The sequence below is a fragment of the Ambystoma mexicanum genome, chromosome 7p, assembly GCF_040938575.1.
Source record: "Ambystoma mexicanum isolate Mex_15411 chromosome 7p, UKY_AmexF1_1, whole genome shotgun sequence".
Classification (NCBI taxonomy): Eukaryota; Metazoa; Chordata; class Amphibia; order Caudata; family Ambystomatidae; genus Ambystoma; species Ambystoma mexicanum.
Window position 1 is genome coordinate 933,147,512 of NC_090939.1, and position 25,087 is coordinate 933,172,598.

Here is a 25,087-nt window from a genome sequence, read left to right on the forward strand (position 1 = left end):
AAGCCTTTATAAACACTGTGGAAGTTACCAAGAAAACATCTGGGAAATTGATTAGGGATATCGCCATCCATCCATCTTTTTCCTTGTTTGCTGAATCGGCTCATCTGCTCTTCTAACTAACGCTTAGTCAACTTTTACTATTGTTTTCTTTAGTGTCAATGTGATATGCTCTGCCACTTTCTATTGCGTTATACTCAATGCACACCCTATTCTCAATTGAATCTATTCAAACAGTCTACACCATTATCAACCGTCCTATATACTTTTATCTCTGTAACTAGCACATGGCTCCCTTGATCTATACCATCTCTTCTATGTTTCAGTATTATGTGGTTGACGCTCCACTCTCTTTCAGGCTCCCCTCAGCCTTCTCTCCTCCCTCTCTCATTCTTGAGTGTCTATCCGCGATTCAGGATTGGTGCTCCTCAAACAATCTCTGCCTTAGTGCCTGTAAGACTGAGATCCTTCTCATTGGCACCCATGCTCTTGCTTTCATCTCTGTCTGACCTTCGCCTTCCAGTGATGCAAAAAATGTAGGTGTCCTCTTCAACTCCACTCACTCCTTCTCTCCTCACATCACATAGCTTGCCAAGAAGGGTAACTTCCAGCTTCACCTCCTCAGCGGTATTCTACCTTTTTTCACTATCCCCCCCCCAGAAGCTCAGTGTCTCCAGAGCTCTGGTTCTCTCCAGGCTGGACTACTGCAACAGCCTCATTTTCAGTCTACCTACCTCTACTCTTCGCCCTCTGCAACTAACCCAGAACAGGACTATGAGACGTATCCTTGACCTCAAGCCCAAGACCTTATCTCTCCAGCCCTGAAATCTCTCCACTGGCTCCCGGTGACTGCAAGAATCAAGTTCAAGGCCCTCTGCATCGTCCACAAGGCTTCCTGGAGCCGGCGCCTGCACTACATCCAACTCTTTTCTGAAATACCTTCAGTCTAGAGCCCTTCACTCGGCTACATTCAACTTGCTGAGGGTCAGATGCTTCTCTAGGCTTAGAGTGGGGGGGCGTATGTCTCTCTCCTCTGCAGCTGCCTCCCTCTGGAATGGCATCCATGCACCTCTCTGACTTGAGCCGGACCACCAGAAGTTCCTGAAGCAGCTCAAGACATTCCATTTTTCCTCTACTTATCTCTCTCGCTGCCTTGCTAATTTACCGGTCTGCTGCACCGACTGGTTGCTTGGCTACCCGAACAGTCTAACCGGGTACCAGGCTCCTCCATGAACAGTCTTCCTTGCATTGCCTCTAGGCATATCGCGCACTTATGGCTGTAACTGTAACCACTACAGCTCCCCTGCCTCCTTGCACTTACCCAGAGCCGCTCTGCTCTGGCTGTAATTACTCCGCGTCATGCTGCCTTTATCCCACTTCCGCCTACCCTCTCTATTGAACTTTCCCCTCTCCCTTTCCCCTGCACTTCGCGTTGTCGCACTTGCACAATCCAAATGACACAAGGCCTAGTAGGATCATTTGTTTTGTCTTTCCTCCCTTGGCTTGTGGCGCCTAGAAACCGTTGTGTACAGGTGCATTATAATTGACATTTCTGAGGCTTGTGGAATCTGCTTAGATCACATGCTGTGCATAGGCCGACATCTAGTGGAAGCTGCGGAGTATTACAGTTTGTTTTTCGAAACTCGAAAATGGGCGTCGACACAGGCGTGCCAGTAATACTATCCCTAGTGTGACGTCCACTGTACCCAAGATCCCTCACGCATCTAGGATCCTCAGATTGTTTTTTTCGCCATACTGGTCGGAAGCATCTTGCGGAGTCCCCTGGCCTTAGCCATACTTTTGCTAATTATTAAAGTTAAAAATTATTTATTGACATCCTTCCCCACCCCAACGTCGACCCTCGACACTCGACGACGGCTGGTGAAGACATTGACCGTCGGCTGCTGCACGACGGATCTGGGCCTCGGAAGGCCGCTGGCCTCGGCCCGGGGCTAGTAGGCCGCTGGACTCGGCACTGCAAGTAGGGAGAGTGGGGGGTGGTACATACTCTTCACTCTTGGTATATAGATACACCTTATATATTTCCTACACTTACCAGCCCGCTGCCTCAAGGTGCGTATGGAGGGTACCCCTTTCCAATTCTGCCCCAAGTGCAACCGCAAATACCCTTGGGTCGACAGGCACGCCACGTGCAATCTCTGCTTGCCGAGGGACCACCCCGAAGCGAACTGCAGAGCGTGTAGTAGGTTTAAGCCTAAGACACTTAAGGACCGTTCGACAAAGCGTTGGGCCCACCACGCCAGGCAGGCGGCCATGGCAGCGGAGGGCACCTTCAGCGATGGCAGCGACGCCGTACTTTCGGACGGCGAGGGCATTACGGCGTCGAAAGACTGCCGAGTGCAGGTCCCCGACCTCGGAAGGTTGTCCGGCAGGGCGGCTATGGGGAAGACCCCCGGCGACGCAAGCGCTACACACCCTACACACACAAAGCACACTAAGTCCAACCGAACCTCGACGACGTCGACTTCTCGGAAAGAGGCACAGATAGAACGGTCCGACTCGGTGTCCTCTGGGCGCTCTCGATCGAGATCGCCTCATGACGCAAGGCAATCATCCACTCTTGCCAAGAGTGCCTCGCTCCCTAGATTAACGGAAGTTCGATCGTCGGAAGACGAAGACGACTTCCACCCCCAGGCCGCGCTCCAGGAGACCGAGGCCGCAGTTAACACCAGCGAGGCCCCACGCTCGAAACACACAGATACCTCTCCCGACCCTCGACGCCAGGCGTCGAAAGTCTCTGGGGCCTCCAAGTGGCAGGGAAAACATTTTTCCACGCACGGGGAGGGGGGGAAACAGCGGAAAGCACAGCCTTCCACTCCTAAGCAGACAGACAAACACAAATCTACTGGGACATCAACATCCAGCAAGGGTACCCTTGTTAAGTCCTCTAAGTTGCCTACTAAAGTCATACCCTGTTCCAAAGAATGGTCCAGTGAAGACATAGACAGGGTCATGTCAAGGATGTCTTCCTTAGCTGATTTTTATGACAAAAACCCAGAACATTTCCTTTCGTATGACCCTCAAGGGGCCACACCCTCAGGCTCCTCTGATCCTATCCCCCTAAGTAAAAAGGCCCGGTTCGAAAGTCCTGAACCCTTAGAGGAGCAGCCTTTCCCTGACAGGGACCAGGAGTTTGAAATTATGGAGGAACAAACCGGGACTGAATACTATGCGGATGATGAGGACCTGGAGGAGGTAGAAGATGAGCAGGAAATTTACAGAGTAGATTCCCCGGTAGAGAGCGAAGCCCCAGTTACCGACTCGCCAGTTGATAACCAGCCCCTCCTTAATGAAGTTCTCGCTCGCGCAGCAGAACATTTTCACATCGACACCCACGGTGTACAGGAGGAAAGGGACTTCGCAGAAGAGTTGGTGGGAGAGAGGAGGCCGGTCGCTCAGACCATCCCTATCCTTAAATCCATCCAACGTAGAATAGACCCATCCCTGGTGAATCCTAACCTCACCAGAGCCGTCAACCCCAGAGTTGAAAAACTTTTTCGGGCAGCCCAGTCTGACCCTCTTTATATAAGAGGACATCTTAAACCAGACTCCCTAGTGGTTACCAACACTCGGAAGAGGGCTGGGACACCCTTATCGTCGTCAGAAGCTCCTCCCGACAAGGAGAGCAAAAAACTGTATGGGTTTGGTAGGAAGGTAGCCTCAACGTCCGCCTACCAAGCAAGGATTGCAAACTCCACCACCCTGTTGGCAAGTTACAACTGCCATCAATGGGAAGAGGTCGCGGCGCTCATAGCCTCTGCTCCTGAACCGTTAAAGGGCCACTTGGCTCGGATCTCGGCAGAAGGGAGAGCCGTGTCTGGTTGCATATTAAAAGCAACTTTCGACGCCGCGGACAACGCAGGATGATTGATAGCAGAAGGTACTGTTATCAAGAGACATGCGTGGTTACGGCAGTCGGGGTTCAAAACAGAACCCAGGCTTCATTAATAGACAAGCCGGTGGAACCTGATCTATTGTTTGGGAAAGCGGTCGAAGACGCACTTAAAAATGCCAAGGACGAATACGAGACTCTCAAATCCCTTGGCCAGCTTACCAACAAACCCCCTAACCAGAGGGGGAACAGTAATTTTCGTCGCCCACGCGGCCAAAATTCACAAAGAGGCAACTATGCCCAAGGACAGGGTACACAATGGAACAACAACCAGCAGTCTACCCAAAGTTAAGGCAGGGGTAACAAGAGAGGTCGTGGAAGAGGCAGAGGCAGCCCCAACAAGGGAGGTGGCACTCCTCCACCAAAGCAGTGACGCTCAGTTCAGGGTCCCTTCTCACGCAACCCCAGTAGGGGGACGCATTTCCAACTTCACCCAGGCTTGGGAAGGGATCACCTCAGACAGATGGGTGCTGTCAACAGTGTCCACAGGATATTGTATAGAATTACTGCAGCGTCCCCGGAACCACCCTCCACGACAAAGAATACACTCCTTAGAACATCAGAAGATCCTTCTCGAGGAGATCGCCATTCTGCTATAAAAGGACGCGATAGAACTCGTCCCAGGACACCAGGTAAACAAGGGTATCTATTCAACTTACTTCCTTGTGCCAAAGAAAGATTTGACAATGCGCCCAGTATTGGACTTACGGCCTGCCAACAAGTATGTCAAGCCCCAAAAATTCCGTATGACCACGCTACAAGAGGTAATCCCCCTCCTAAAAAAGGGGGATTACATGGCAACCTTGGATATGAAAGATGCTTATTTTCATATTTCCATGCTCCCAGCGCACAGAAAATACTTGCGCTTCAAGGTGGACAGTCGCCACTACCAATTCAAGGTACTGCCCTTCGGGATAGCTTCAGCACCAAGGGTATTCACCAAGGTACTGGCGGTGGAAGCTGCACACCTACGCAGGGAGGCAATCCCAGTGTACCCTTATCTGGACGACTGGCTCATAACGGGGGAAACCCCAGGAATTTGCAGGTCAAACATTCAGAGGACTATCGACCTCCTCCACGAATTAGGCTTCTCTATCAACGAGAAGAAGTCAAGCCTGGTGCCAAGCACCTCAAAACAGTTCCTAGGAGCAATCCTAGATACTCAGAAAGGGTTGACCTTCCCTTCGGAAGAGAGAATTCGGAATATACTACTGCAAATCCCACATTATCAGTCAGGTCAACAAATAACGGTATGCAAAGCAATGCGGTTACTGGGCATGATGGCGTCATGCATTTACCTGGTCCCCCACGCGCGTCTGCGCATGCGTCCCATGCAGGAATGGTTGGCGAAACAGTGGTCTCAGGCAAGTGGTCAGTGGGACGATCTAGTGGTCGTTTCGCCAACACTCGTACAGAGCTTACACTGGTGGACAAGAGAGAATCTCGCAAGGGGAAAACCCTTTTACGATCCCGAAGTACAGGCAGTGGTGACTACAGATGCATGCCTGACTGGGTGGGGAGCTCACCATCTCCACCACACAGCTCAGGGTCTCTCACTCAGTAGCCAAGAACCACATCAACCTGCTAGAGCTTCTGGCAGTATTCCGAGCGCTTCGGGCGTTCGAGCCCCATCTGCTAAACTTGTCGGTGCAGATCCAGAGGGACAGCACGACAGCCATGTTCTATCTGAACAAACAAGGAGGGACTCGTTCGCCAAATCTGTCCAAGCTTGCCCAGAAAATCTGGATATGGGCACTCAGACGGAACATCTTCCTGTCATCACAACATGTTCCAGGGGAGCTCAATTCCCTAGCGGATGCCCTAAGCAGAGACTCCCTCCCAGAAGAACACGAATGGGTCCTTCACAGAGATATCGTAGAAGATCTCTTCTCTCAGTGGGGTTTCCCCACTATAGACCTATTCCCCACAAGCGAGAACAAACAATGCCCAAGATTTGCATCCAGGTTCCCCCAGCCAGACTCCCAAGGGAACGCCCTGTGGATGAACTGGTCAGGGATGTTTGCGTACGCTTTTCCACCAACTCCTCTCATCAGGAAGGTGGTGTACAAGATGAACAAGGAAGCGATGACGCTCATCCTAGTTGCTCCCATGTGGGCGAGACAACCGTGGTTTCCACACCTACGCAGGATGGCGGTGTGCGAACCCATCAAACTCCCAGCCTGGTACAACCTACTGTCCCAGCAGCAAGGTCAAACAGTGCACCAGGAACCCAACTCAATGAACCTGGCAGCATGGCTCCTGAGGTCATAGAGTTTGGGCATCTCAATTTACCACAGAGGTATATGGACATCCTAAAAGAATCCAGGAAACCAAACACAAGGCACTGTTACTTTGACAAGTGGAAGAGATTTGTTATTTGGTGCCAGAATAAACAAATCAACCCAGTTGATTGCACTCCTTCCAACGTTGTAACATACATGCTCCACCTGCTGGACGCAGGTTTGGCTTTTAACTCTCTGAAGGTACACCTGGCAGCCCTCTCGGCTTACACCACATCCCATAACAAAGTATCGTGGTGGAAAGTAACAGTAGTTAAAGCTTTCATGGAAGGAGTAAAGGGACTTCACCCTCCTATTTCGAACCCACCGCCAGGATGGGACCTCAATGTGGTGCTAGCTAAGCTCATGGGCCCCCCTTTCGAACCCATGCATAAAAGTAGTCTCAAACACCTGACTTATAAAACAGCCTTCTTAGTAGCCATTACCTCTATAAGAAGGGTCAGTGAAATTCAGGCTCTGTCAGTGCAGGATCCTTTCTTTACTATCCACAAAGACAAACTGGTTTTACGCACACACCCTAGGTTCTCACCTAAATTTATATCTAAGTTCCATGTGTAAACCAGTCCATCGAGCTTCCGGCTTTCTTCCAGAACCCGCAAAGCTCAGCTGAGGTGAAACTACACAGCCTTGATGTGCGTAGGGCGGTCCTCTACTATGTAAATAAAACCAGACCGCTAAGGAAAACAGATCAACTGTTTGTCTCCGTAGCTACAGGCAGAGAGGGGGATCGCGTCTCTAAAGGCGCGATCTCAAAGTGGATTATCAACTGTATACAGCTGTGTTACTCTCTTTCTGAAAAAACTCTGCCTTTTACGCCAAGGGCCCATTCTACTAGAGGCATTGGGGCCACTCTGGCTTTCATTGCAAATGTTCCCCTCGACACCATTTGCAAAGCAGCTACTTGGAGCTCTATTCACACTTTTACTCAGCATTACTGCATTGACACTCATTCCAAGACAGATGCACAAGGGGGACAAGCGGTTCTAAGACACCTGTTTGCTCATGACCCTTCTCACATCCCACCTCCTTCTTCTGGTACTGCTCGCTAATCTATGCACAGCATGTGATCTAAGCAGATTCCACAAGCCTCAGAAGGGATACATTACTCACCGTAATCGTATTTCTGATGCTTGTATCTGCTTAGATTCACATGCGACCCACCCTTCCTCCCCTCCGAGAGAAGGCGCATGATTGCTTGTAGTCTTACCTTTCTGTCTATCTGCTTGGATTATCTGTACTCACGCTACTCCTCATGCTTCCTCATGTCAGAAAAAATACAATCTGAGGATCCTAGACGCGTGAGGGATCTTGGCTACAGTGGACGTCACACTAGGGATAGTATTACTGGCACGCCTGTGTCGACGCCCATTTTCGAGTTTCGAAAAACAAACTGTAATACTCCGCAGCTTCCACTAGATGTCGGCCTATGCACAGCATGTGAATCTAAGCAGATACAAGCATCAGAAATACGATTACGGTGAGTAATGTATCCCATATCATGTCATATCACATAACATTACAGAGCATTGCGTCCAAATTTAATATTTCATAGTGCATGTTTTCAGTACATGTTTGCCTGAGGTAGCATTTTTTTAAATGTGCTTTTATTATCAATGTGATGTTTGATGTACTATTTTTTAATAGTAGTTTTTTTTATAGTTATTTGTTTTTCACAGATCATAAGGAAAATCCAAAAATGCATTGATGTATCGTTTTCGGTTGCCCCAATGTCCGTCATGCTAAAAGTGAAAAAATAGTCCTGCATGTCTTTCCGAAGCATATACATTTAGTTAAAAAAATGGCAGTCGAACTGCAGATTTCCAGTGCCCGAAATTGAAGGCAGAGCCAACGATGTCTTGGATGACCTGAGGGGTCATCGATCCCGAGTCTGCAGCATGGACTTCTCTGAAGATATGTACGAACAGTCAAAGTTCACTAAAAAACATCACCCAGACTCCCTCGCAAATTACTTCGCAATGCAGTTCCTACTTCATTTCAGTGCCTGCTGACCTAAGTGAGTAGTGTAGTGGAGGCTGCATTTTATTTTATCTTTTTTAACTTTTTTTTACATTTTTGTTCAATATGATATGTTTTGCAATTGATCATTCAATACATTGAAATAGTCTGTGATCCGGTAACCTAACGAACGGTTTGGAGATTCGTGGAATACATCCATTGATATTTTACTTCAAAAGTTGCCTTTGGGGCACACAATACTGTGGCTTATACAATTATAACTTCATATTAATTTGTGTATCCCTTGTTTAGGGATAAACTAATAGTTCAGTGCAATGTGAGCCTACTCAAAAAACATAAATTGCGTCTTTTACAAATGTCATTTTGTTAAATGTGTTGATTACCATTTCTGTGTTTACGTAGACCGCACTGATGGAAGTACAGACCGTTACCATGGAGGAAACCGCAGACCCGTCCAACATCCACCTGGGGAGGCTGAGCAATTTGCACATAAACTTATTTCATCGCTCTTGATATGGTCTAATTGATAATACTAATGTACATTTTCTATTTCACACTGTTATGAATATATGCAACAATTAAAGGACCATGATTGTGCATCTACCACTTTTCAAATGTCTACAACAACCTCACTCACCTTTCAAGTCATTCTTCAGATGCCAAAATATCTATCTGTTTAAGTTCAACTTAAAAGATATTGATAATTATTATGTACAATTGTAGCTTTTGAAACAAAGCTAACGCGCAACGATGTCACTTGTGTGGTCTGCAGACCATGCAAAGAGAGGATGGTTAGTGGTTAGTAGGGTTGAGTGGGAAAAGTGCAAGAGAATGGACTGTAGTGTTGTTGAGTGAGTTTGAGAGGATTTATGCAGAGGAGAGAGTTTATTAGTACATATTGTCGGTGAAATTATTGGAAATCCAACCAAGTGCATCCCTTCCCAGACATCTGTCTAAGTTGCATTTAGGCTTCTATGTAAATGTGGATCATCTTTTGCGTGTAAATTCTGTTTTAGATTTTGCTTTTACATCTTTATTATTAAAATGACTTCGATATGGTGGAGGCTGGCACGTCCACAACGCACTATTCTTGTACTGCATCCGGTCGGGAGGTTGAGGTATGACAACATAGAATTTATTGAATTATATTAATCATTTTTTTTATAGTTTGCAATGCTGTCATTAAATTGCAAAGCATTAGATCAGTAACCTTGATGTATTTCTTTGCTGAAATAAATGCCACAATCAAAGTTTATACATTTTATAACTGCAGATTACTTTGTCCTTAATTTAGGGATACAGTAATAGTTCAGTGCAATGTGAGCCTTCTCGAAAAACTTATATTGCGTCGTTTACAAATCGGTCATTTTGTAAAATGTGTTGTTTACCATCTCTGTGTTTACATAGACCGCACTGATGGAAGTACAGACTGTTACCATGCAGGAAACCGCGCACACGTCCAACATTCACATGGTGAGGGAATGAATTGCACATGAACTTTATCGCTTTGGTCTAATTTATGATACTGATGTAAATTTTCTATTTAAAAATTGTCTTAATATTTATCAATTAAAGGACTGAGATTGTGCATCTACCGCTATTAGAGTTAACAGCAAGCGCACTCGCCATTCAAGTAATTTTTTTATACCAATCCTTCACATGCGACTAAACAAAATATGCATTTGTTTAAGTTCAACAGAAATAATATTGATTGTTATGTACAATTTTAGACTTCGAAACAAAGTTAATGCTCAGTGCTCTCCAGGCGCTCAGACGGATCTGTAATTCAGGGGCGTGGGGGGGAGGGCGGGTGGTTAGTAGGGTTGAGTACGAAAAGAGCAAGATGGCGCACTGCAGTGCTGTGGAGAGGTAGTTTGAGAGGTGCATGCAGATGAGTGACTTTATTAGTTTGGATTGTTGTTGCAGTAACTGGAAACCCACTCAAGTGCATAGCAATACAGAAATCTATCTAACTGGCATGTAGGCGTCTATGTAAATATCAACCATCTTTTGTGTGTGATGTTTTTTAGATTTTCCTTTTGCATCGTTATTATTGACATTACTTTGTTATAGTGGGAGGCTGGAACATCCACAACATACTACTCTTCTACTGCAACCGGTCTGGTGGATGAGGTATAACAACTGAGAATGTAATGAATTATATATTTTTTTTAAATGCTGTCTGCAAATTGCAAAGCATTAGATCAACAACCTTGATGTATTTCTCAAAGAAACAAATGCCACAATTAAAGAAAAACTTAATAAAAACCTACTTTGTTACTGATTTACCCACACTTCCACTAACCATAAAAATGCTGTATGTTTTTGTTCATAAACTTTAGCTGCTTGTTAAAAATTGTAATCGTTATAAAAGTAAATTCAACACATCATTTAATGAATCAGTTTTGCAGGATGATCACACGCCAACTCCCAGTGACATCTCTGTAGGTTGTCAGGTACACTTTCAAATCTGTCTTTTTAAAATGTTACATATAAAGAGTGTTTGACTTTATGTCCATAATAATGACCAAATTGTAATCAGACAAATAACCGTATCTTTAACAGATTTTGTAAGGTCGACAATTATTAAATTAACTGTCTCAAGATGTAGTTTGTGAGATGAATGATTTTAACTTCACATTGTTTAACGATCTAATAATTTATGTTGAATTTGTTATGTATAAGTAATCTATACAAGGAATGTACTACTGAAGTGGTTGAAATTGAAGAGACGCATGGACCAGAGTTATTCATAAGATATTTACAAATTTAAAGTTATCATTTATAACATTCATGTAATATTTTTAGTTCTCGGTTTACCAAATTGAAATTGGTTATATTTGTAGATTTTTATATATGACTCTTGAAGTTGAAGAGCAAATTGCATGGTTGATACAATTTCAAAATGCTGTTTTTCAGCTTCGTCTTGTGGTCGGCAAATCAGAATTGAATGTTCCAAGGAAAATTCATAAAAAAGGGTAAATAATGAAAATTCTTGTTTTTAAATAAGTTGTTTATGAAGTATTGCATTGATAATTTGAGGTTGTAATTCATATATTATGTAGGTGTACAAAAAAATAAGCATGTTTCATTTCAACCATTAGAGAGCTAGGAAGAAGGAGGAGCATGAAGACGCAGACAAGAACGCAATCTAATGATGTGGCTTGCCAAACCGATGCCAATTGGGAGCAGCTACTTTTTGAAGCTCTGCATGGTCCAGTCAAGATTCAGAGCCGTGATGCAGATGTGCAGTGTCCAGAGTTTGAATGGAATGCCATGGAAAGTAACCATGGATCACTGTTACAGCACAAAACTTTACCCCGAACAGACAAATGATGAGGTTTCTGAATTGCTTGCAGTACCGCTCACACAATCCACTCCAGCTAAATCAATACAATCTAAGAAAGTGAACATGTTCACTCTTTCGGCAATACAATTGGGGAAAATCAGGAAATGTCACAAACGGAAATAACTCTGCAAATGATCGATTGTGCTCGTGATCTGGACTTCACTCTTGACCGGTGACGCCCTGTGGGGTCCTTGTCCCCTGTTCCGAGATAGGACCAGACACGGGTGGGCCTGAGATCCAGGGATGGAGCTGGGCATTTGTTGGGGAGAGGATGCTTATTGACATAGCCTTGCTACAGGAGACACACCTCACCAAGGAGAGGCTGGAGGTGGTCAGAAGAAAATGGAAAGGGAATGTCATAGGTGCCACATATTCGGCATTTGCAAGAGGGGTGATCACCTGGGTGGCACCGCACGTGCCGTTTCAGTTGCTCAGCTCGACAATAGACCCAGAGGGCAGAATGGTGCTGGTGGCTGGGATCCTGGAAAATAGGGAGGTGAAGATAGTAAATCTGTATGCCCCTAACCATGATACAGCGGCATATTTCAGGTCCCTATACAGTAAAATTAGCCCCCTTGCGGGTGGCGCAATGGTGTGGGGAGGGGATTTCAGTTGCACCCTGAACCCCAGAATTATTAGGTCAGATGACAAATTAGGGAAGCCAGCGCCAGCGGCTAAAGCATTGGGGACCCTATTGATAGACCTCAGTCTAGAGTTTGTGTGGAGAAGGCTACACCCGACAGATAGGCAGTATTCACACTATGCAGCGCCACATGACCTGCACACAAGGTTGGATTACGTTTGCTGCGGCGGAGATAGTAGGGGAAATGGTGGGGGCCGAATACAAGGCCAGGGTACTATCCGACCATTCGCCTTTGGTCGTAGAGTGGCAACATCAACTCTCAACATCGAATCCCGACATGGAGGCTCAGAACTGAGGCTCTACGGGATGCAGAATTTCGTGAGGATCTGAGGGTGGCTATCGAGGAATACTTTGAAATTAATACGGGCAGTGTACGCTCTGTGGGTACAGTATGGGAGGCATTCAAGGTGGTGGTGCGTGGGGTAGCTATATCAAAATCTAAAGGTCTCCAAGGGGGTATTGAACGGGAACTGCTGGAAACAGAAAGAGAGATGGAGGGTCTCGCAATGAGGGGACCGCCCGTGAGAATAGCGCTAAGATAAAAGACTTACAGTTAGCTTGTAGTGAACTCTGGGATAGATTATGCAAATTAAATTATAAGAAATATACGGAAAGGTTACACGCAGGGGGGGACAAGCCAGGTACACTACTGGCCTGGCTAAACAAAAATGAGACTCCCCGTTCGGTGATCAGCGAGATCAGGGATGCTGAAGGTCGAACTTCTAACACCCAGGAGGGGGTAAACGGGGAGTTCCTCAAGTACTACAGATGATTCTATGAGGATACAGGAGAGGAAATGAGCCAGAAAATACTGGAAACAATAGAGGATAGAGGGCTGCCCACCTTGGATGACCTAGAACGCGCAGATTTAGACGCCCCCATCAGCGCAGAAGAACTGGAGGCGGTGATCCAACACCTCCCCACATGTATAGCGCCCGGGTCGGATGGGTTACCCAGCAAATTTTATAAAACATATAAGCTGGAGCTACTCCAGCCGCTGCTGGCTATGTTTAATGAAGCCTATGAGCGGGTGGGAACTGCCTGCGTCCCTCCGTGAGGCAGTGATCGTCCCGCTCCTGAAACCAGGCAAGCCGGACATGGAATGCGGGTCCTATAGGCCCTTGTCCATGCTTAATCAGGATAGCAAAATACTCACGGCAGTGCTAGCCAACAGACTAAAGAGGGTAATTGGTAAGCTGATACACCCAGACCAAACGGGTTATGTCCCCGGCAGAAACATCACAGACAACCACAGGAGGCTGCACCATATCATTGATCAGACTAAGGAAGACTCGTGCGAGATGGCCATAGTGTCGCTGGACACGGTGAAAGCCTTTGATTTAGTGCGGTGGCCGTGGTTGAAGGCGACCCTGAAAGGATACGGAATGGGTCCAGGATATACTAGATGGGTCCAGTTGCTATACAGTTCCCTGATTGCGAGAGTTAAAACTGGACCCACAATCTCAGATAAATGGCAACTCAGCAGGGGGACCAGACAGGGTTGCCCCTGGTCACCCATTTTATACATCCTGGCATTAGAGTTGCTAGCAATATGCCTGCGGGAACAATACGGTGAGGTTGGGATTCGCACGACGGGGGCCCACACCTGATATCTTTACATGCAGATGATATGCTTCTCTACCTGCGCTACCTGGAAGAAAACCTGCAATATGTGCTGGAGGTGATGGATCGTTATGCCACCATCTCTGGCATATCGGTGAATCCCGGGAAATCTAGCTTGTTCCCCTTGGGAGGGTATAAGGGCACCCCATCAGCGGGGCTGCCCGTCATGCGGATACCCTGGCAGACCGTGACATTCAAGTATCTGGGTGTAAATATTTATCATAAGATAGAGATGGAGCATAAACATAATGCAGAGAGGGCGATTGAGGGTATTAGGTATAGCATGGCGTTCTGGTCTAGGTTGCCCCTGGGTATTATGGGGAGAGCAGCTCTGCTCAAAATGGTTGTTCTGCCTAGTCTCTTGCACTTTTTTGTGAATGTCCCATACTTGATCACCAGACACTTCTTTGTGAGACTCCATGGCATGTGCAGGGGCTTCATTTGGGGCAACTCCAGGAATAGGGTGGCCCTGTGGAAGCTACAAAACTCTTATAAGGGGGGCATAAACCTGCCAAACTTTGAACTGTATTACTTGGCGGGGCAGCTGTTGTATGTGGCCAGGTGGCTGTCTGCGGAGGACTCGGCGGAAGCTAGGCTTTTGCAGGGTGACTCAGTCCCATACTTTCTAAGAAAGACGGTGTGGATGCATAAAACTAAGATGGCGGGGAGGGGGAGACTATTGGAGTTGGGCTGGGAAGTTTGGCGCAGAGCATGGAAAACAGTGGCCGACCCATACCCGCTCTCTCTGCAGGTTCCGCTGGTGGCTCTATGCGGGGATGACCCCCAATTGTTTGAAGCAGTTCGCCGATGCTGGGAACCGGTGGGTCTAGCCACCTTTGGAGATTTATTGCAGGAAGAGGAGGTATTGGAATTTCAGAGGTTACAGGAGGAGACAGGGGTGCACAGCGGCCAATATATTACGTACATCAGGCTCTTGAAATGGGTAAGGGGGAGGTGGCCTGAGACGGTGCTGGCGGGAGAACCTGATGCCACCCTGGAAATTATGTATGATGTCTCAGAGGGTGGACATGAAATATCTAGGATATATGAGCTCTTAAGGGCAAAGGCAGAGAGGGAGCTACTCCAGCTGAGGCATGATTGGGAGAAGGAGATCGGAGTATCCATGACCGATGGACAATGGGACAGAGCTCAGAGGTACCACAAAAAGGTGTCCAGGAATGCGAGACTCCAGCAGATCCAGCTGTATATCACCCATAGAGCCTATCTGACCCCTGGAAGAATTGCCAGGTTTGGAGGCTCAGCTATACAGAAATGCCCTAGGTGTGGAGAGGAGGAGGCAGGGTTGCTGCACATGTTCTGGGCTTGCCCAGAGGTGCACAGATTTTTCGAAGAAATAAAGACGAAAATGGCCGGCGGGGGTGTGATGCTGGATGTGGGATCTGCTGGGGCATGCATGCTTGGGAATTTCCCCAGGCCATGTAACTTTAAGCATATTAACAAAATGAAGGACCTGGCATATGTCCTGGCCAAGCGCAGGATTGCAATGTGTTGGAAGGCAGCCCATAGGCCTAGAGTGGAGACATGGTGGGCGGACCTCTTGAAATGGGCAGAAGCGGAAACTGGTTTGGTTTGAAGCTGCCACCAGGGGGGGGTGAAGAGGGGGTGGGTCCCCTGATGGCCTGGAGGCAACTTATGACCTCAATGGCTACCCCTCACCAGGTCAGTCATGAAACAGAAGACTCAGATGCGTCAACAAGCTCTGCGATTCCTGAAATTACTCATGTAGATGGCACTGATGATATGGCTCGAGTTTGTGGGGAGGGAGCGGGGAGGACCGGAAATGTATAATGTGTTGGTTTGACTTTGATTACGAATGTCCTAAAGTTGTAATGTTTGGTGTGTTGTTTAAAATAATAAAAACTGTTTTTTTTTTAAAAAAACTATGCTGTTGGTGGAGGATATTGCCAATGTGACAGCCTCCTCTCCCTCTCTTGTCTGAGCAACAGGTAACCCCTGAGCTATGGTTCTCCAGAACGTTGGCTATGGTTCTGGCCTCCCACGTGGGAGTCTGTGCAGTTGTAAAGAGCAAGGGCTTTTATACCAGATTATGCAAGCAACATCTCTGGCATTACCCATATTCAGCACACTTTAAGCCTCCTGCACACTAGGCTGGGGGCGTCCTGGTCCTTTGAGACGTGGATCGAGGGGTAACTGGTATCCATACAGACATCTATCGGGCAGATCCTGCTTATTGTTATCATCTTGGGGCGAAAAGTCTTTACTATTGGTTATAGAACACCTGTTCTGAAGTGTCACTACCTGTTGAAATCTTGTATTGTCATGTTGACAAAGATATAAAGTGTTACGACCAGAATGTGATGTTTGTTCCCCTTGAGATGATTGTAATGGGACTGGAGTTGAATGTCTCATAGGATGGGACTGTGAAGGGAAATTGGGAAATGAAAATTGAATGTACTCCCCTTGCCTGTCACTGCAGTATTATTGTGAATAGGCCCTGTAACCTGCCATGTTTAACCATAGTTTCTTGCTTGTTTCTTGCTTATCCGAGGTGAAGACTGTAGGATGTACTGTGTATGTCTTTTGTAATGAAGGTCTCTCGCCTAGCTTGGTGCAATGTTTACTTTCTCATCTCGGACCTCTGATGTGTTTCCCTTTTGGCATATACAAGCAAGGGTCTAGGCTCTTGCTTTCTTAAGAAAAGCGATACTGAGGAGCGGAAGTAATCATATTGGGAATGCTCTTGCTTGCCTCAAAGCGTATGGGAATCTTCAAGGAGTATCGTTACCATGATTTAACTGAGTTGCGACAGGTTGACCTCACTGATAACAATGGCTTGCATGAAAGAGCACAGCTAGTGTCAAAGGCTGATATAATGAGGCTTTGTTCTTTGCTAGCCGGATGAATTTAGTATGCAACCCTGACCTGTTGGGATCACTCTTTCTATTGGAAAGCATGTGCCCTATTGGGTATAAAGGTAGGGGGGGTCTGAGTGAAGGGGATCCGGAATTGGTGTGGCTGTTGGTTTTGTGCTGTTATTGCTTTCTACTTTCTACTAAGTGTTCACCAATACGCCAGAGTCGTGAGTGATCATTTTTCCTCAACACTAGCCCCTTCTTTTCTTCATCAGTGTCTACAACAGTAGGAGGGTGATAAAACTATTTGGCATGATGGCGCCCCCCATTTAGCTAGCTCTATATGCCAGACTTGTCATGGAACCGTTTCAAGAATGGCTGAGTTTGCACCGGTCACAAGTAACCAGAGAGTACGAACACTGTGTAGTGGCAACTCATCAGGTTGTAAAGGTTCTGAAGTAGTGGGGTTTCATACGCATGTTGAAGATGCCCTGGCTCTATCTTCCTAGATACAGCCTATTTTCCAGGTGTCCTCGATACATTGCCCATTTTAAGATGGCCATTCATTGCACATCGGCTCCACCCGACAGCAAGATTGTAATCGGAATAATGCACTGGGTATCGTCAGCGTAGTTGGTGAACTCTGTCATTGTTGTCCAGAAAGTGAAGAAATGGAACCGTAAAGATGTTCTAAAAGATTGGGGAGAGACAAGCTCCCTGCGGGACTCCCTGTGCCAGATCAATGGGGTTGGCTTCTGCTATATTACTGTTCACTCGCCATTGGCGTTCTTTCAAGAAAGAGGCAACCCATGCGGCCGCAGGAACCAAAAAGCCTGCAACCTCCTTCTGCCGGTGGAGCAAAACTGAGTGATCCACCAGGTCGAAGGCGGCAGAGAGGTCCAGCAGCATCAGCATGCTCGGTGTGCCTTGATCCATAAGGCGAAGAAGCCTGGATTTTAAATCCAGCAGGGGAGACTCGGTACCATGTTTTTCCCTAAAACCAGATTGTCTATTATTTAAGACATCAGTAGTTCTCAGATGGACTAGTAATTGAGAATATGCAACTCTATCGAGGATTTTGAGCAGAAAAGGTGAGTTGGAAATAGGACGATAGTTCAATGGATCGGGGGATAGATCCGTTTTTTTTTAATAATGGAGTCACCCAGGATTGTTTTATACATGTAGGCACAGCACTGTCCCTGAAGGATGCATTAACAAACTTACATAGAGTAGGAATGAGTGAAGGGGCGCAGGCTTTAATTGTGAGTACCGGGCATCCGTCACCCTTACAGTTAGATGGTTTAAGGTTTTGAATTATCGCTGTAAGGTCGGCCTCTGTAATGGGCTTAAATGAGAACAATTCTTCATTATTCCAGCATTTGACAGGGGTTGCTGTATCCTTAAAGCCCTTGAGGGATAATATGGCTCTGGCCTCAACAATGCCTTTATAAATTCTAGTGAGTTTGGCATCCATACCTTCCTGTATTTGGTTACACCATTTGGTGTCTTTAACAATGGGATTCTGTATTATGTATGTTGTTGTTTCCAACTTTTTAAACACTTTAAACAGCTCTTTAGGTTTAGACTGAGCTTTAGCTATCCTATCAAGATAGGTTCTTTTGGCACCAAGCAATGCTTTTTTGTAAACCCTAACATGACAAGTATAAAGAGCTCTGTCTGCTTCAGAAAGCGATTTTTTCCAGGTATAGAGAGCCTTCGTTTTGATACTTTTTAGTTGTTGTAAGTCATGCGTGAACCATGACTTAGATTCCCTATGGGTTATTTTTTTGTTTTCGAGAGGAGCTAAGGTGTTGACTGCCTCTCGAAGAGTATCTTGATAAGCAACAGTGATATCTTCGATCGATGCGTCATCTTTAATCAAAGTTTTCAGGGTAGTAATCCAGGGGTCAAAGGTCTCGGGTGTCAGTTTTTTTTTAATTTCTCCTAAACACTGTACTAGTGACCTGTTTCACATTATGGATGACTTTGTCTGATAGTATCTCAAAGTGGATGAAAAAGTGGTCTGACCAAGGACAAGGGCTAACATTCAGGTTAGCTGGAGTTGTGTTGAGACAGCACAGCCAATCAAGAGAGTGTCCCTTCACATGGGTTGGCACGTCAATTATTTGAGAGAAGCCTAAATTGGACAGAGCTCTGTCTACTTGGTTTGCTTGTGGGTCAGCCTTATCCCCAAACCAATAATTTAAATCTCCTTATAGTAGGACATTAGATAGTGGTTTTAGAAAAGTTAACAATAATTCGGATAACTGATCACTAATATCTTTCATAAGATCAGGAGGTCGATGTAAAAGAATGTTAAGTGTTTTCAGCATGTATGCTGATTTTGGCATGTAATATATCACACCCAGCTAGGTTACATATATCGACTTTCCAAACTTTAAGGTTTTCTTTAAAAATAAGAGCAACTCCCCCCTTTCTCCCCCAATCCCCTCCAGTCTGTCCTCCAGCAGGATATTATAACCTTTTGGTATAGCCAGAGCTAAGGTGGGGCCAGAGGCAGAGTGATTCCACTTCTCTGTAATGGCACATATGTCCAGATCGTTAGAGGAGATATACGAGGCAACATCTACCGCATGTTTCAACAGAAAATAAGTATTCAAAAGTAGACATTTCAGAGCTTTTTTGCATGTAACATCAGTTATTTCTGCGGAAAGCGATGTGGCTTGTTGGGATTGATTTATACTAAACCCAGAATTAGTTAGTGCTATTGAACTAGGTAGTAAAGGAGTTTCAAGCACGGGGTCATGAGTAGCGGAAATATCAACATCTGTTGTTGAGGATAAGACGGCATTCTCCTGTGACAGACAGGTGTGTAACTGATCAATTTCAACTTTGCAGTTAACCGCACACATCTATGATAGAAGTTCCGCAGACCTTCATTTCGAATCTAATCTTTCTTTTGCAATAAGGGCCAGTATCTCGTTAATGCTCATCACGCTTACCTTAATAGCTACAAGGTATGTGGATTAGTAGAACGACCCCACGGCCCCGGAGCGACACGGACCGGCACAGACCGGCTTTACGCTTTCGCGCCGGCGCGTTCGCACCGAGATTGAAAATAGTAGAAGGAGGCGGACTACAATACAGCTGGGTAATGTAGTTCCCAGTTGCACTAGGAAGCGTGCAGAAACGCAGCGTTTTAAATACAATTAGTTTCCAAATGCTAGAGCACACCTAATAGTATTACTAATTCACAGAGAAATTCAGAGCACACTAATGTTTAAAACATGCAATTTAAATTAAAACATTCCTAAAATCAATTATCACGAACAGTAAGATGGCATTGGACAGTTTCTATGCTTAGCAGTATGAGTCCTGACCTGCATACATGAAGTTAAACCCATCAACTAGGACTCGTCTGCATGTCTCAACACTCTGTTTTCTGTGTCAGTGGACGCTTGCCCTGTTTTCTCTTCTCCCTGCAGCTCTTCCTGCCTCCTGGGTTTTCTTCTTTGCCTCCCCATCTGTGAATGTAGACATAGATAAGACATAAAAGTCCAATTAAGATTTAAATATATCACATATTATTTCGCTACCGCAATTGTGAAAGATGCATATCGGCCACTGTATAAAATTGCGATCGTTTTTTCTATAGTTAATAGTAAATATTCTGATTTAAAGTTAACAAAGAACCATGCCCTAGATTCGGCCAGAGAAATACAGTCAATCAAAAGATGCCTCAAAGTCTCTGTTCTGTTGTATTCAGGCAAAATCTACAATTATGATCAAATGCTGGATCCTTTGATAGAGACCTCAAAATGTCTCGCGTAGGGAGAAGATTAAATCTAATTAGTGGAAATGTATTTCTGAATTTAGGACTCAGAAATGTACCTGAGTATTTCAGAAGAACGTTAAAAGCGTTTGCCTCATGTTCAAAGTTCTCAAAGACTTTATACTTTCTGCAAACCGACTGAGAACATCAATGTTGCTTTTTCTGGATTAGTCAGCAGTAAATCTAAAGAGCTATCTGCATCAGTCATAATCTGCAAACATTCTTTCTTCCAGACTTCAATAAGTGAGTCCATGGCATTCTTAAGTCTACTAAAATGAGAGGCAACATCTGCGAGCCAGCATTTCTGTGTTTTAGGCTTCTGTATTCCCCTATGTATATGTATCATATGATGTCATGAACCCTAAAGAAAGTAGTGTAAGAACATATGAAAAGGGCAAGGTCTACAAATAAAGTACCTTTTTGATTTCTTTAGTTCCTGACTGTCTGTGAAGAAAACCACCTGCCCACGATATGTCAGTGAACAAAAAGAGGGAGCCAGACATGTGATGTCATCAGTGATGTCATCAAGGACATTTGTGATCTCATGTTTGATGTCATGGGTGTTAGTTTTAGCAGTGCACAGTGGGGGCATTAGGTTACCATTACTGACTAATTTCTGTTTTTTTGCTTTTACTTGTAACCATAATATGGATAGGTTGTTATTAGTGCAAAGTATGTGTAATGTTCTTTTCAAGTACTTGTTGCACTGAATTTGATAGGTTTTTGCTAGAGCAACTGAAGCATATCGTCCCTTTTTAACAATGTTTTTTGTCAGTGAATTTAATAGCTTTTTATTAGGGCACTTCAACCAAAATGTTCCTTTACCATAGTTTTTTCAGTATAGGTGATAGCTTTTTAATAGCGCAACTTAACTATAACGTCCCTTTAACAATGTTTTTTGTAAGTGAATTCCATAGGTTTTTACTAGTGCAACTTAAGCATAATGTACCTTGAATATTTTTTCAGTGAATTGCATGGGTTTTTAGCAGGATACCCTTAGTTTGCGAAGATGTATTGTACAACATATTGAACCTGCTAGCACCATGTTAATGCGCACAGCAGTCTCGGAGTATGCGTCTGGTCGCGGACATCGGGTGTCCTCTAACCTGCTCAGAAAGGCAGGGGCTCTCTTACATAGTGGTGCCATTCAGCAAACACAAGGAACATATGCAAACAGCAGCATGTATGTGAATTGCAAGGTAAAATACAGTAGGTCTGCAAACTGTATGCTTATGAAACAAACAACACAAAGGCATAGGGACTACACCATAACGGGATGCACCAACAGCAGAAGTGACGTCTCCCTTCAACAATCTTATCGCACTGCTAATGTGCATGGGAACAAAGAACCAACAGCCAGAGTAAGGAAGGGAAAGTACTAAGACCAGAACATCACTACAATGTAGCAAGCGCACTACAGTTTGTCTGATAAATGCGCGGGTGGTGCAGTCAGTAGTACAGAAGCATAACTTTTTTTTATTTGTACGTAGCAATGGGAAGCACCTTACAGTGGCTGGAAGTAAATTTCCCTCATGACATTGACTTATGATACCAACCCCATTGGTACTCACAGTAGTGTGGGATGTAAATTGTGTAATATATATTGCTGCATGTACACCTAACACATTTTCTTTTCGTTAAGAGAACATATTGGAAAGGAAAGCAAGGCAGTGCAAGCGGCACCCCTTCCACAACAGCATATAGGCGTAGGAAAGGAAAGAAACACTGTAAATATCAAAATGGGCAGCCCGGAAGCCAAAATGGAAGAATTGGTTAACAATTGTGCCGCTTTAAAAGATTTTGTACAAGGGTACATGTACCCCTTACCCATGTCACAGGCCGCCATCCCTCAAAATCTGTGTGATGGGAGACGTGACAATGATACCGCAATCCATTCCTCCCCTCATGACCAACTTGTGGAAAACCCCAATTCCCCACAATAAGTATCTACTTCTGATACCCCATCCCTTTCCTATTGGTGTGTATCAATGTGTTGAAGTAAACTTTGATATTTAAATTGTTGCTCCGTGTGCATGTGGTATTGTTTTTTTATTTAAATGCTGGTATGATTGAGCAGCGCTCAGCCCTCGTAGGAATTACTGCAATTAAAAGCAAAAGGTAGGTGTCCTACGGACACTGCACATGCACGGACTATCCACAATGACAATAGAGGCATCCGTACAACGCCAGCACGATCCGCATGTTGTGCACCATCTATAAATACGTGTGGGAGCGGTCTTTTGTTTGTTGTGGAAGTACACACATGTGTATCTGTTCCTCTGTGTCCTGGTAACAGCGCCACTGGTGCAGCATATGCAAACAAACTTTAATGAGGTCGAGATGCCCACCCACATCCTACAGGTAGCTGTACAGATAAACATCCCACCTGCTATACCCTATAAACACCCAGCCTCTCCCAAAATGGTCGGTGCACGTGTGTCGCAATATTGATCAGTAGAGAAGTGGCTACGGTGTGCCTAGGATACCTATGCACATGTGCACAATGTATTCTGCCCAAACGCATCCTGCGGACAGCCGTCCCGATGGAGAACAGTGGCGACGTCATCATGCGACCGCACCCATGCTGCGCGTGGGCCCTTATTTCGGGGACACGATCCCGACCATCAGACAGCGGAAAAGTTCAGTGGTGTGCAATGTACCGAGTGTTTTTCGGAAAGTACACACTTACATACTACAATGTGCCGTTGCACATGTATATATATTTTTGAACAATGTAGAGATGTTTTCCGGGTGAAAGTTCTCCACAGCAGCCCTACAAAAGGCCACACCCCAGAGCTGCTTCGCAATGTGTTGGTAGCTTTTCAGAACAGAGTAGCAGGCCACATAGGTTTGCCCTGTAAGTCATGTTGGAGCGAATCTGCTGTGCTACATTGCCTTTGCAAGTAATGGCAACCATGTCAGCCTGGCTCAGTACGCACAGTAATGGAGAAAAGTATTGACTGCCCTTCCTGTGACCCACACCCTCAGTTGCGATAGTCCCCACTGCCCTATTCCCATAGGTAGCATGCTGAAAACTATGTGCACATGCCCCAATAAAGCAGAAACATTCCTTCTTCCCTTTCCACTTTCTTCTTTCCAGTACGCCGTCATTGGGTACTGTTAAAATGTTCCACACGTATCCCCCAATCACATTGAAGAGCTCTTGATGTAACAGTATCAGTTCTGTACAACAGTCCTCTGCGTACACTCCACGCCCAGAAACGTTATTGCCCAATCCCTCAGCCTCCAGTCTCATTTCTGTGGCCGCCATCCTCAAAATCCCCGGATGTTGCTTTTGTGCTGTGTGCGGGAGTGGGGGAATAAATTGCAACCAGGGCGGGGGACTTCGTTTTGAGGGGTGGCTCTGAAAGGAGCCTTTTTTGTGTTTTTTTTAGGTGCTTTTAGAGAAGCACCTTTTTTCGGTTTTTATATGATTTTGTGTTTTTTTGTGCTGCTATTGTAACAGTAAACTCTTCAATGCATCGTGTAGATGGGCAAACAAAACCGCATTACCAATGGGCGACAGCAAAATGTCATTTGCTTGGAAAAACTCAGCATTTCCACAACTAATGAGGTCATTATTGCAGAAGAACATCCCACCAGCGGACAAAAAATTAGACATGCTTCTTTTTGAGACACCGTCCAATGTCTAGCTCAGCACAACATACGTTAGCATTGTCCCATACTCTTCTTGGTGTTATGGATGAGAAAAGCACCTGGGCAATGGGAAAAACCCTCTTCACTAGATTCAGCAACCTCTTCAGTCGACGGAACACACCTAAACAAGCCACGTAACCCAAATGCATGCCCCCGTAGTGGACAACGACATCAACACGAGCCGAAGTGGCCAGTCCTCTGCAAAGTGCATACATATCAGCGAAACTGCAGTCATAGACAGCGCTCCACAATGCGTCCACTCCTTCCAAACCAAACTTGCTATCAAAGTGTCTTTCCAGGGCATACTTGTGCAGATCTATCACAAAGGCATCACCCAAAGTCAACACAATGCGTTTCTCCATGTCAGCCAGCCTCACTACGCAGAGTAATGTAAAACAGTATGGCCGCCCCTTCATGTGAACCACACCCTCGGTACCTGATTGGATAATCCCCACAGTCCCATTTCCGTTGGGCAGCATGGTGAGAAGCGCAGAATGTGGCATGTGCGCTTCCCATAGTACCACGAGGACCGCTCCCCAGTAAAGCGGGAGCAGTCCTTCTTCCCTTTCCACTATTTCTTGCCCACCACTACCTCATTGGGTATGGGTAAATAGTCACACACACATCCACCAATGCCATCCAAGACTTTAGCATCTAACACTGTCAGTTCTGCACAACACTCCATATGTACAGTTACAAATTCAGCCTGCAAGTGTCCTGCCATTGGAAAGCACCTCCAGTAGAAAGTTCAGTAAAAGATTGCAAGATTCATGCATCCACATGAGCACCCATCAGCACAAAATGGAGGTATGAATACTTTTTCTGCAGTATGTTTACAATTCTGTTATAAGTGCCTCTGCGCACGTTATCTGCCACTGAACGTCCATTACGTTCTTAAAAAGCATAGCTTTTTTTCCCCATCCCCTACCATGAAGTGGCACTTCAATCGTATGTGCTTGCAACGTTTTCATTTACCCATATCATACATTGTAATATCAAAA

The 25,087-nt window shown here is 45.4% G+C and overlaps 1 protein-coding gene across 9 annotated transcripts in view; it reads left to right on the plus strand.

Annotated features, from left to right (window-relative positions):
- The window catches only part of SENP7 (SUMO specific peptidase 7), a 1,759,378-nt gene that overhangs the window by 676,604 nt on the left and 1,057,687 nt on the right, over positions 1 to 25,087 (plus strand). For 6 of the 9 annotated variants that reach the window (XM_069637251.1, XM_069637257.1, XM_069637250.1 and 3 more), the window contains one exon: positions 9,595 to 9,660. The exons of the other annotated variants lie outside the window; for them this stretch is intronic. In XM_069637251.1, coding sequence (XP_069493352.1) covers positions 9,595 to 9,660 — 66 coding nt within the window. The remainder of the gene's footprint in view (positions 1 to 9,594; positions 9,661 to 25,087) is intronic. 9 annotated transcript variants of the gene reach the window in all.